Source organism: Ammodytes marinus, assembly GCF_949987685.1.
Source record: "Ammodytes marinus genome assembly, chromosome: 15".
In the NCBI taxonomy this organism is placed as follows: domain Eukaryota; kingdom Metazoa; phylum Chordata; class Actinopteri; order Uranoscopiformes; family Ammodytidae; genus Ammodytes; species Ammodytes marinus.
In genome coordinates this window covers 7,485,847-7,499,466 of record NC_137219.1, presented here as the reverse complement: position 1 = coordinate 7,499,466, position 13,620 = coordinate 7,485,847, and the positions used below count along the sequence as shown (strand labels likewise).

General features: G+C 41.2%; 1 protein-coding gene across 2 annotated transcripts in view; it reads left to right on the top strand.

The window, feature by feature from the left end:
* Positions 1-13,226, top strand: part of mta1 (metastasis associated 1) — a 39,279-nt gene extending 26,053 nt beyond the window's left edge. The window contains exons 5-18 of one of the 2 annotated variants that reach the window (XM_080042885.1): positions 1,003-1,066; positions 1,454-1,571; positions 3,705-3,807; positions 4,570-4,669; positions 5,129-5,317; positions 6,925-6,999; positions 7,305-7,363; positions 7,640-7,857; positions 8,593-8,744; positions 9,367-9,556; positions 9,660-9,749; positions 10,429-10,551; positions 11,637-11,787; positions 12,571-13,226. In XM_080042885.1, coding sequence (XP_079899011.1) covers positions 1,003-1,066; positions 1,454-1,571; positions 3,705-3,807; positions 4,570-4,669; positions 5,129-5,317; positions 6,925-6,999; positions 7,305-7,363; positions 7,640-7,857; positions 8,593-8,744; positions 9,367-9,556; positions 9,660-9,749; positions 10,429-10,551; positions 11,637-11,746 — 1,591 coding nt within the window. In that variant the 3' untranslated portion in view covers positions 11,747-11,787; positions 12,571-13,226. Of the gene's footprint in view, positions 1-1,002; positions 1,067-1,453; positions 1,572-3,704; positions 3,808-4,569; positions 4,670-5,128; positions 5,318-6,924; positions 7,000-7,304; positions 7,364-7,639; positions 7,858-8,592; positions 8,745-9,366; positions 9,557-9,659; positions 9,750-10,428; positions 10,588-11,636; positions 11,788-12,570 lie in introns of both variants that reach the window. The other variant, XM_080042884.1, reaches the window with a different exon arrangement.
* Positions 13,227-13,620: the final 394 nt, after the last annotated feature.

Here is a 13,620-nt window from a genome sequence, read left to right as displayed (position 1 = left end):
AAAAATGACAGAAACAATGGTTGCAGAGTAATAGACTAATCATTGAAGCTTTATTAAGTGCTTAATTATAAGCATAAATTATTTAGGAGTAGTTCATCTCTGACACAGATCGTACGTTTTTAATTAACTTGGAGTTTTAATTAAATAATTTGACTACTTAATCCATTATTTCTGTATCTAAAGCACATTTCTAACCTTTGGATTCTGTATGATGATCATTTACATTTCACTAACTAAGTCGCATAAGATTTGAGCCAATCAGGTTTGAGTCAAGCAGATTCAAAATATTGCACTGATACTCAGTCAGTGCGCACATTGATCAGTAAATGTCAACAGAAAGTATTTTCTATGTATTGCTTATAATTTACCTCCAGGCTAACACGCCTAATCATCACCACATTATTACTTTGACATTTCTGAAGAGAGGCCGGAAGTTCAAACTGACATCTGCTCTAATAAAAAAATACTCTTGACAATCCGTCTGTTTAGCGAGGACTCAACCCTGATTTAAGATTTTCCAACTTTTGTGCAGCGAGGTTACACGAGGTGTTTGAGTCTGTCATCCTGCCAAATCCTGTTTGCTTCAGGCTGCAGACAGGTATGACTAATTAGCTGGTAAATCATTTTGATTTGAGTGACGGGGCAGAGATGGCGGCTTTGACCGGGATTTGGTCAAAATAACACACAGTGCCAGCTGGAACAAAATCGATATTGTCCCCGATTCTGACATGTACCCTGCTTCAAAGTGTCCCCCTTAGACAGTTTCTTCAACAGTTTCACTTTCAGAGGAAGACCTTTTTAACCATGGTTGCAGCTTTTATATGACACTTATGTAACATGTTAACCCCTGGACCCTTTTAAAGTCTTGTGTGTTATTCTGTGTTGCACATGTTAACTATTCACTCTTTCTTCTCCCACCTGTCTTTCCACCTTTTTTATTTTATTTTTTTACGTTTTGTCCTTTTTCCCTTCCTTTTCCTCACACCTTGGCTGGGCCTCCAGGGGGAAGTGCTGCGTGACACTGCTGAACGAGACAGAAGCTCTGAAGTCGTACCTGGAAAGAGAGGTATGTACACCAGCTCAGCATGCCAAACGACACGATATGGGCTCTTCTCAACTGGTATCAGGTGTGTTAGATCTCAGGGTTATCTAAGAGAGAGAGATAGTGTGTGTGTGTGTGTGTGTGTGTGTGTGTGAGAGACTTATGAGTTTAGAGATTCTTGTTTCCAGATGAATTATTCAACGTGTTGACCCAGAATGTTCTTTTCACATACAGTAATGAGGAGACGAGAGACCCACAGAGGTGGATAGTACTTGCACGCACACACGCATGCAGAGACAAGACGCGCACACACACACTCCTCCTTTGCGCTTCTCTCTCCGCTTCGCCCCGTCCGTTCTTCCGCTTCCTTTGATTTTCCATCCTCACGCCTTCCATCCGTCTGTTCCCCAGGATGCTTTCTTCTACTCGCTGGTGTACGACCCGCAGCAGAAGACTCTGCTGGCTGATAAGGGGGAGATCCGTGTGGGGAACAAGTTCCAGGCCGACATCACGGACCTCCTGAAAGAAGGTACAACTCAAGTCAAATCTTTAGGGGGGGTCTCTTAACGGCACAGTTTTCCAGAGAAGCTTTTTCACAGGGTAACATGTAACTGTTTTCCTTAAGGGGACCCTTTCAAGCATTTTTTAAAAATGTTTGCATTACTAGTGACGTCTGAATCATAAACTTTTTGACTTTTCGTGTTTTTATAATTGCATTATATATTATAATACATTCTTAGATACATTTCATTAACTGTAAGTGGTCTCTTGTGCCCCACACAATTAAAAAGAAAATATTTCAGTAAAGTTAAGTTATACAATTAAACAACAAACCTACGTTTCCATGGTGATCACAGTGTGGCAGCATGATTATACAAAATCAAAACCTTTAAAATAATAGAGTAGGCCCTATTGTCTATGTGCTGCACAAGTGATCATTTTACCATCACCCGGAGAGCTTGGAAACAGTGGGGTGCAGGATGGTGACAACTTCCTAAAGTTACTAGACAACTGCTTAATTAGTAAAGGGTGACAAGCTTCCTGTTTCTTGACATTTCCTCCTAAGACAAAACAACGTGTAAACTTGTACACAGGCTGAGGCAGACACAAGAACCTTTGAATAGCGTGCTACCAGTACAGAAATGGTTTAAACAATTGTTTTTGTGAATTCACATCACAAACTGTAACTAGACTTTTTTCCTTATGCTGGGTTTACACTACAGGACTTTTAAAAGACTTTGAAAAGACTGAAGACTGACACCCTCTCACATCTAAAGACAATCAACTCACACCTGAGGACAATTGGTCATTAGTTCTCTATCACAGACTGAGACCCTGTTTCCACCTGGCATTAATATGTGGTTTTTAGGATCCGATCGCGCTAACTACAGGTGGAAACACGCTCAATGCGCATTGAATGCGCATTGAAATTATCCACATTCGGAGGTGGTTTGAGACCACTTATCCACATACCCATTAACAGTGGAAACACGTATGCACATCTCATACACATTAGGCCCCGCCCACTCAACTGCGGCGAGTGACTGGGCGGAAACGCGTACTCATTCACGCGACAATTCACGTCATAAAAGCGCACCGTTGCAGGTAAACAGACAACAGAAAACAGAAAACATTGAAGATGGAGTGTATAAGCGGAAATGATGTACGAGCTGATTTCCATACAGCGCGGGGAATTCGAATCCGGATCGCAAACGCGCATAGAAGACGCATTGTTAAGGCCAGGTGTGAACAAGCATATTACATTTACATATAACGATCGGATTCCTCAGAACCACATATTAATGCCAGGTGGAAACAGGGTCTCAGATACAACTCACCACAACTCCAGCAAGATTCCCGTGATATCAGTCCGACATTGAAAGATTGTCTGCGACTGTCAAATCGCGTAAAAAGTCATGTAGTGTAAGCCCAGCATTAGTTGCATAGTTTAGGTGGTTGCTATGGTCACAGATTGAGCAGAAACCGTTGACCCTTCTTGACCAAGTGTCATTAATATTGAAAACAATGAAGGCAGCGGCAACTACTTGTTATTATGAATACTGTATTGTCTGCTGATTAGAAAAGTAGCCCCTAGTTAAAGTTATATTAATGTCTGTTTGGACAGGCATGTTTTTATTTTTTTGGTCTATAAAAATTGAAAATAATTGACTTTAAAGTATGTTGAAGACACAGCTCATGGGAGCTCATATACACCAAAAAGATTATTATGAAATTTAAATAATTATTTTCGACCTGACGGATATTTTCCAAACATTTCGTGCCAGTATTTTGTGCAGCCATGCAGTATTTTCAGCTGTGACTATTACCTGCCAGATTTGAGTGTTTAATGTTTTTCCAGATTTTTTTATTCTCAGCAGGTGGGAAATCCTCTGAAATTCCAATTAGGACTCAATGGGGCACTAAACTCAATAATTAAAACCCATGTTAATTAAAAGTAGTCACGTATGTTAGAAGCTCCAGCAGGTTGGCTATTCTTTAGGTCATTTTACAATAAGGATCAACCAGGTAGAAAACCTCATTTGAATGTGGATTTTTTACAAACTCCAAATTGTACATTTGTGGTCCATACGGAACAATAGAGGCCTAGAAAAGCATCAGATAATTAACTTTGTCTGTCTGTGTGTCTTCTGTGTTCACGTAGAAGAGGAGGATGGCAGAGAGTTGGAGAAACTAGAGGAGAAGATCTGGGACCCCAACAGCTTACTGACAGAGAAACAGATTGACCAGTTCTTAGTTGTAGCTCGGTAAGTCAACACAGAAGTACAAAAGCATTACAAATAACAAACAAAACAAAACAAGTACATGGAATAGTTGTTTATTTGTTTTTTCTTGCTGGGAGTTACTTCAGATTCGATAACACGCTCTATCTGCATGCTAAATAGGTTGCTCCAGCATAGCATAGCATGAAGACTTGAGATCATGAACAGCTGGCACGGCTAACAACAAATATCTGATTACCACAACAACTCTAAAGCTCACCTAATGAATATATTACCTCACAACTTTGACCCTTACAATCCAGGAGCATAGCTGGGCTAGCTCTCCCCCTTTCCTTCTGTCATCATGTAAAGCTATGCTAATCGTTTCCCTGCTACTACTTCATATGTAGGTTATAAGAATGCTATGGATCTCCTCTGCTAACTTACGGCATTAAAGCAAATAAGCATATTCCCCAAATCCTTTCAACTTTTTCTCGCATCTGATGAGCCTAATTTCTTTTAGAGCAAAATATGGTTGCTGAGGAATTTTATTCACTGCTAATTGGCTTAAGCTGTGTCGGTTGTAACACTACATTATTGAATATTTTATCAGTAAGCACTGCAATTAAAACTTTGCTGAGTTTTCTTTTCTTTTTTTTCTTTTTTTTGCATAAATGATTCAGAAAAAGCCTGTCAGATGGAACTATATGTCCAACAAAAAATCTAGATGCTGAAAGTTAAAATTAATGTTTTCCTGTTGACCCTAATGTATATTTTCTCTTTTGCGTCATGCCTTTGCCCTGATAGGTCAGTAGGTACATTCGCCAGAGCCTTGGACTGCAGCAGTTCTGTCCGGCAGCCCAGTCTCCACATGAGCGCTGCCGCAGCCTCCAGAGACATCACCCTGGTGAGAGACACAAAGACAGCGGCCTTGGAGTTCTAATCAGCATCGCACCATAGATGAACAATGTAGCGGACGGGGGAAGCAGTTAATCAAAGAAAATGCGTGTAGTGCACATGTGTGTTTATGAAGCCTGTGTCTGGTTATCCTTAACAAGCACTTGGCCCCAGAAGGCCTGGTTGCGGTTCTATTCTGCCCTAGATCTTATCCTCATCTATAAAACATAGATGAGAAGCCCTCTAGCTACCCGCATGCACACACAAACAGTAACACACCCCAAAGCCTTGCACAGGGGGCTGTGGAAAAAATTCCCCGGACTTAACAAATAAAAAAACAAAAATTTTAAAAATGGTGTTGCACTCCTCCCAACAAGTCAGCCAAATATCGCAGACATTCATTGCATAAGTGATTCAAACAACAGTAACCAGTCCTGTGATCAACACGTGTGTCTGTCTTGTGCTTCAGTTTCATGCTATGGACACCCTCCACGCCACGGGCTACGACATGACCCGAGCCATCTCAGCGCTGGTGCCTCAGGGCGGGCCCGTCCTCTGCAGGGACGAGATGGAGGAGTGGAGCGCCTCGGAGGCCAACCTGTTCGAGGAGGCACTGGAGAAATACGGCAAAGACTTCACCGATATCCAGCAGGATTTTGTGAGTAGCCAATATACTGATATTTTGGGGAAATGACCCTGAGATCTATATCACTGTCTGTATCTGTCTTTAAAATATGAAACCATAGCCAGGGAATGGTTAAGACTTGAAACGGGAAAGCAGCGAGAGTGAGAGAAGAAAAAGTCTGTCAAATAACCTGTTGTGTAACCACAACGCACCAAACAAAGAATATAAAGATTAAAGCATTAATGAGTGATCTATAGAGATGCCGGTAGGCGTATTTCCCAAACTACAGCTTGGGCTAATTTAATGCATTTCTTCTATAAAAATCTCATAAATCATTAAAAATGTATGCGAGTTGCTGGATAAGAAGATCATGGTTTCAGGCTAGATCTTTTGAGGAAAAAAAACCAAGGGGTAACGTGACATTTCATTCTTTTTTCACTACAATGTACATTTTAATTAAATGAAATGGTGGTATTGAAGTGGTATTGATCGTAGCGAGAAAGTCAAAAAGAATATTTACTCGTGCAGAGGTGTCACGGCTGTTTTATTAACTAATCTGTTTGTTGTTGTTTAAAAAAACATTTCAGCCTAATTAGATAGTGTTGATGAGAGATGTTAGGAGGACGCCATATTGAGCACTTGTTATACTGCTTGAGAGCCTGTGTGTGGGATGCTCCTAGTCTCATTTAGAGATGTGTACAGTAGGTATTTACTGCACCCGTAATTGTTGCTTCCGAGGGCAGAAACCACAGAACTGTAGCAAACATTTGGACTTAATTTAAGCATTTAGCGGATGTTATACAGAACAACTTTCAAGCATAGTAGTATGCCTGACAGCTAAGACTGCAGCCAACCCACAGTGAATAGCAAACATGTTAAAGCTAAGCACAATAACCAATCATCCAGATGGGAAAAAAGGTCAAAGTTACTGAGAAGGCCTAGAGAAAGCTGCTATTTCTGCCAAAGCTCCTCAGAGTCCTCTTTGCCCTCTCACTGTGTGCATCACTCCACCACCTGGTGGCCAGCTGCCGTCAGTGCTGCTCACCCAAGGTTTCCACCCAGGCCTCCTCTCAAACAACAGGACTTAGAACCTCCATTATGGGGTGGGGCTTCCACTTTACAGCTCCTTTTTCCTTTCAAACTTCTTAGAGGGAACTTTGCAGTGGCTTCAAACGCACTTTGTGGCCAGTTCTGTTGCTTTTGGTCATTTCATATGAAGAATCTCTGTGTATAAGTTGGTTTTGTCTTGTGACGGACAGGTAAAATAAAGTCAGCTCAAGACATTTATACAGTATATCCATGTGGCAGTTTTTAATTAACTTCTGCTAGAAATATTAAAAAAGTAGTTAATTTAATTGAACCAAAAAAGTTGTGTTTGGGCAAAGTTGTCCCTAACCCTAGGTCACTGATGGTATTGTAGAATTGGTCTTACATTTAATTACAAGCTGCATCAAACAATAGTCTTAAATCTAATTTGCCTTAAGATGTAGGGACCCTGTAAAAGTGTGTGTAGAAAACTGGTGTCTTTGTCGGTCTGGAGCTTTAATCTGGAAAGCTGTCTGTCACACACCTGCGCCCACCACTTTAATAACCCTTACACTGAAGTAATGAAGAATTGTGTGCCCTCTCTCCTTCTCCAGCTGCCCTGGAAGTCCCTGACGAGTATCATTGAGTATTACTACATGTGGAAGACCACGGACAGATATGTACAGCAGGTAAGCAGGGATTTAATCCATTTTAAAGTGCTAGCTTGTTATTGTGCATGCTATTCTTTTCTTTACAGCCCAAACAACTGTTAACAGTTATCTTTTTGTTTCTGTTTATTTACATCTTTAATAGAATTAATTAATACTTTCCTTTCAACCTGACTTTAAAGTCTCTCAGCTCTTTCTTCTGATGATCATAAACTTAAAGAATAAATAATAATATTAAAATGATATCCCTTCCACTGTCTTCATGTCTGTTTGAATCCATACATGGTTCTTCTCTACTTCCTCCTCAACCTCTGTCTCTATTCCAGAAACGATTAAAAGCAGCCGAGGCAGAAAGCAAGTTGAAGCAGGTCTACATCCCTAACTAGTGAGTACCTCAGTGTGACATATTGGATTTAATTATATGTATTTTTCATCATCATTTGTGCAAAATGCTTTCATTTGAATACATTGAGATATCAAGGAAAGTTTTTTTTTTTTAACTTCTCCGCACCATCAATGGTGTGTCTGCTGCTTTCCTTTATTGGTTCATGACATTTCAAGTACTGTTACACTATTGTTGTCTGAAATAAACATATGTTATCTGTTCTCGGACATTATATTTCCTGCTCTGACCCCTCGCTCTGCCTCTGTGCCCCTCCAGTAACAAGCCAAACCCCAACCAGCTGAGCAACAATGTAAAACCAGCTCTGGTGAATGGAGCGGCCCCTGCAGGGCTGCCCGGGCTGCCAGTGGTCCAGGGGCTCGCAGGGCTCCCAGGGCTCCCAGCAGTACCAGGGGTTCCAGGGGTCCCCGGGGTGCTAGCACCTCCAGGCACAGCACCGACCCCCAACCTCGGCAGAGCCTGTGAAAGCTGCTACAGTAAGTCATTAATATGTGTGACACTGCTGTTTCTGTATTGGCCTGAATTGAATAGGATTCCAGTCAGTCTTTAAGCTAACCATGCACATGATGAGAATAATGGCTTTGGCCACAGGTGCAGTCGTATTTTAAAAAGGCTGTTGATTTTGAATGAGAAATACCTACAAAAGTAAAAAAAAAAAAAAAAAAAAGATAATTAGATTCCTTTAAAAAAAAACATGTGGTGTATGAGTAATACTTAACTAACAAGCAACAAGAGGTTGTCCTTACAAACACTCAAAACAACACGCCATTCAAAGAGTGCAGATTGCTGCTGTGCACTCTGTATGTGGCTCATTTGATATTGGATCAACAACGTGGAGTTGAGAGAGAATATGATTACATCCCCTGCAGCATATTTTTTTAATATATTTTTTTTAATGGTTGTTGTTAATTCAGTGATGAGTGATTAAAGACTGTGCTCTCGCTCGTATGCACCCCAGAATGTGCTCATGATTTTGTGTGGATTATGAGTCATCTTGGGCATGATTGATTTATTGACTGATTTCTACACATATGCATACATGCACTCACTTCAGTTTGATTCCTGCAATGAGATGAAAGCTGTATGTCACAACCGCATCTGTCCTGCTCCACCGCTTTAAGAAGGCTACACGAAGTACAAGAGATCATGGAGAGTACACAGTGTTCTGCTAGCATCACCTAAATATTTTGTTACTATGTTTGTGTGTGTAGCCAGCAGCTCCTACCAGTGGTACTCGTGGGGACCTCCCAACATGCAGTGTCGTCTGTGCGCTTCATGCTGGACCTACTGGAAGAAGTACGGAGGCCTAAAGATGCCCACAAGACTGGACGGAGAGAGGCCTGGACCCAACCGCAGCAGCATGGTACAAACCCACACACACACACACGCTTCACTGGTCATCACGTTTCCTTATTCTGCAAACAGCCGCCTCCCTGTTTGCCTGTCTTTAAGTAACGGTTGATCATGTAAGGTTCATCAGGACTTGTTATTTTCAATACTGATTTAATTAGCAGATTATTTTCCTAATGAATCAAAAATTAAATTGTGCCAAGACATTCAGTTTAATATTTAATGACACAGAAAATAATTGTTTCAGTTATACCTAATAAAACATTTTAGACATCGTTCAGCACTGTACAGAAAGCAAATTATTAGCAACTAAAATGTAATTTGCTCGTCGCCGGTCCCTGTGTGTTTTTAAATGGCTAGTGCATTTTGGGAAGCATTCCAGTAAACTCCCATTTCCAACCAGTACACATAAATCAGAGTAATTTAATCCATTTCAGATAACAATTCAATCCAAATGTTTTCTTTGCCATCAGTGAGTTGATAATTGCCCCCCCTCGGTACTCATTAGATCTAGTGTTAGCTGTTGATACATCGAGGCCACACACACACACACACACACACACACACACACACACACACACACATTGCTGTACATTAATGGCAACTTACTGTTATCTATCTTTTTGTGCCTCTAGAGCCCCCACGGCCTGCCCCTGCGACACAGCGGCAGCCCCAAGTTCGCAGTGAAGACGCGACAGGCTTTCTACCTGATGACCACCAGCCTAACGCGGGTGGCTCGCCGCCTCTGCCAGGACATCATCCGGCCGCGATATCTGGCCAGGCACCCCTACCTCCCTGTCAACACAGCAGCCATCAAGGCAGAATGTAAGCAGCTGACCACACACACTTTTACTGTGTTTTGTGTAAGGAGCAACGTCCTGTTTTTTAATTGGATTTTTCAATGGATTCCCCTTTTTTTTTTACACAGGTGCCCTGCGGTTGCCTGATGGGCCAAAAAAGCCTTTGCCACTGAAACCTGTGGAACGTAAATCTCTGGAGTCTGTGGCTCGGTATTTAGGTAAGAAGAAGCCGCTCCACCCACCGCATCTCCTACGTTTGAGTTTCTATTTTCAGTCGTGTTTTTACTGGGTATGTGGATGTTGCAAATGGATAGATGTTTGCTTCTAAGTCAGACTCGTCTTGTGGCTCTCAGAATGTCAGTGCCTCCACTTTGGTCCAGATTGAAATATCTCAGCAACTATTGGCTTACTGTATTTTGTGAAAGCAGATGTGCATGAAAGTGCAATTATCTGATGTTACATTGAGTCATTGTAAGTCATTTTTTTTTATATTTCGAAATATACATAAACCCAGCATATTTCCTCGTGATCCGCTATCTGTCCGTACTGTGTTTGCGCTGAATTAAAACCAGTGTTAATACCCAGTCTAATTTCTGTATGTAAACAAACAGAATTCAAACAAAGGGGCCCACTGTAGCTAACAACATACCAGTTTTCAGAGCCTGGGCTGTGTAACACCAGATTTTTCTTTCAGCGCACACACAGTACACCGTACGGACAGTTAGCGGATCGTGAGGAGGTGTTCACTGATTTTGACATTCTCTAGAATCGCTGACTCCACCTTTTAATTCCTTCATCTCTTGTAATATCTCCGTGACGTCCACTCTGCTCACCTAAAACAACCTACATGCTGTCCTCCCTCCACATCTCTTCATGTTGATTTTTTCCCCCCCACAGAAGCACATCCCCGTCCAGCCAAACCCGACCCCCCGACACCCCGGGGAGCGTCCATCTCCATGGGCAGCCTGACGCCCATAAAGTCCTCTCCTATCCTCAACAACGGCTCCCCCACCATCCTGGGTAAACGCTCCTATGAACAGCACAACGGACTGGATGGTGAGAGAGAGGAGCATGTGTGTGATTGTGTTAATGTTGGCCTTCTCAGCTCCAAAGTATTTGAACTTTTACTCAACTCTATATGTTGATTGTGTTTGTGTATTGGAGTCTCGTTATCCTCAAACTAAATGTAATGTGTTTTTCATGAGTCCCCCCCCCACCCCTCCTTAAAGCATTATAGTCATTATCTCAACTGTATTAAAACATTAACATTTACATAAAATGTGATGCATTTAGGGTAAAGCTTTAATGCCTTTGCTCAGCATTGATTATTTTGATGCTTAAGGAGAAGGTAAAGGCACATCGGAGCTTCACGGCTCAGTTAAGATTCACTGCTGAAGGGTTAAGAGTCTTTAACAGTCTGTGTGTGTGTGTGGGGCTCATTATTTTTTTTTGGGTTACGTTCCACTTTCCCCCGTGAGAGAGAGAGGGGAAGAGAGAGACTGAGAGATCAAGAGAGAGAGTGTGCCAGAGAACGAGGGAGAGGTATCGAATCGGCCTTGCTTCTTTAGCTGGAGGCTATAGTCTATGTTGTCATGGTAACAGCAGAGAGGAGGAGGAGGGCTCTATAAGAGTGTCCTGAGGGAGAGCATCTCTACTGGTCTGTGAGCCCACCTCAGGCCCAGGCTGGGAGAACACACCAGGAGGGGCATACGGGTTGGAAGGCAGCCAAGCTCGACTATATCAGATTGGTTTATCTGAATGTACTTATTAGCTTGTTGTATCTCTTTACTTAAATGTAAAGACAATAATTGGTGGCTAAACTACTTCTTCTTTCTGTGAACATGGATAGTAATGTCAGCAGCGCATTTAGAAGATTTCAAAGATTATTTTTTTTTTAAAACAAGGTGCGGATATATGAATGCAAACATGAATAATGAAGTTATTTCATGCCTATTGTTTTTATCTGCAAGTTAACTAAATAAATGAGTACTTTAGGAATCCACCAGGGGGCAGCATATTTCATCCATTTGTGCATTCAGCAGCATTAGTGCACTGATCTCTGTGTGTTGTAACCAACATATCTTGTGCTCTTTGGTCCTCTGCAGGCACTAAATCCAAAGCCCACACTCCACAGTGGGACATCATGGCCAAACGTATGAACGAAGCGCCACGGCCCTCGGTCTCCATGCAGGACGAGGTACATGAACTGGACTGAACTCTCTGTGGGAACCACCTCTACTAAAACAACCCAGCAAGGTGAGATGTTACATTTACACAACACTAAGGTGTCAGATATTGGTATCTAGTTTACTCCCATATATTTGGTTCATTCTGTCTGTTTCAAGGGGAAAAAGTAGATTATAGTCTTTAAGTTGTGGTGCGGTTCATGTTCACACTACCACTTCTAGCTATGAACACCCAACAGAAACACTAAGCACAAAGTCCCTGCACTCCAGAGAGTCTTTAGGACGAGTGGGTCGCATCAGAATCTGAATGTGAAAAACATAAATAAAATCATGTTCAGTGAAGTTCAATTCCTGACTATGAAAACATCCATTTAAAAAAGCCCTAGAACTGAAAAAAGCCCTAGAATTCAATACAAAGACGCAAAGCTGCAATTGAAATAATTAACAGTCAGACACCAACTTTTATTCTACTTTTTATATTTGAGTGTAAGCAATTCTGGAGAATGCTTGTTGTCAGATTCACTTTTTATCAAAATCAGTTATGTCTTTCACCTGTCTTGTCCTGCATCACGTAAATAAAAATTAAAAAATAAAAAAATAAATCAGTGTTATCCTCACAAATCCTGTACGTACTGCGTGTGCTGAAAAGCAGTTTAGTCAACAACTTTCACGCCAACCTAAATCTTTGAACAGGAGGTATAGCCGTGTTCTCTACTTAAATACATAGATATTGTGAGTGCTTTGTTAATTAAACGGTGCATTTGCCAGGTGATTAACCTTAAGCATAAATCTGCTCTCTGATAACAAATGGCTCATTCTCACTTTGCATTTGTGTGTCTTTTTTCCGCACCAGATGGGGACATGAAATGGAAAGGCATTTTTCCAATAAACCATAGCCGAGGGCAGCTGAGAGAAGTTGAAGCTGTAAGGAGACGACAGCATTTGCCACCTTTCTTCAGTCAGTACGGGTGCGTCACACCGCTGAAGACATCAGTTTGGCTGTGGTCAATCAGAAAGATGAGCCTGACTGTACAGGACTGTGTTTATTACTTAACATTTCTCGTTATAACTGTCATTGTAATTATTGTTATTGTTATTATAATTTTTTTTACCAAGTATAACTCAGCTTATTGTTTGTCGATCAAACGATGGAACTTGTGAAGTTCCATGAAAAATGCTTGCAGAAACCCCTGTGGAGAAAAAAAAAGAAGGGTGGAAGGACTGTAACATAAGCCACTCGCATCTTCTATGTATGTTTGTTTGTTTTTTTAACAAGTTAAATTCTACAAGGAGACGCACTTTTTATTTCAGCGACACAAGTTAACTCCTTGTCTTTCCTTTCAATGAATTTGAATGCTTTACGGGAAAAAAAAATCTTCAGTTTTGTGAGCCGGCCCCGCTCTTCGGCCAGAGAGGTTTAACTTATTGAGAAAGACTTGCTGTTTTTTCTACCTTTTTCACAAGTAATGCATCTATGCTTAGATAATGTAATTAAAAAAGATAATTGATTTTCCCTCTTCTTTTGGTGTCTGTGCACAGAGGCGAATGGGCGGATGTGGTTTCTCACAGGTATGCAAACAGGGTATATGCAAAAATTATTTGACTCCTTTCATCACATATTGTTTGACATGTTCTGTGCCCCGAAAAGTTACCATTATTTGAAAAAATTAAATTCTCAAACACAACCATGGTTTTGTAAGCAAACGTCCAAAAATATACTGAAAAGCAGGAATGTGTTCTGCTTTCGTGTCCAGGCATTTTGTCAATGTGTTGATCGTTTCTGTTATGTTCATAAGTAGCTTGTTTGGTTCAATTGCATTGGACTCAATTAAACGGGCAGTCATAGTGGTTTTAGATTCATACAAGTAAAAATACCGATATCTAATATTGCTTCGGTCTCCAT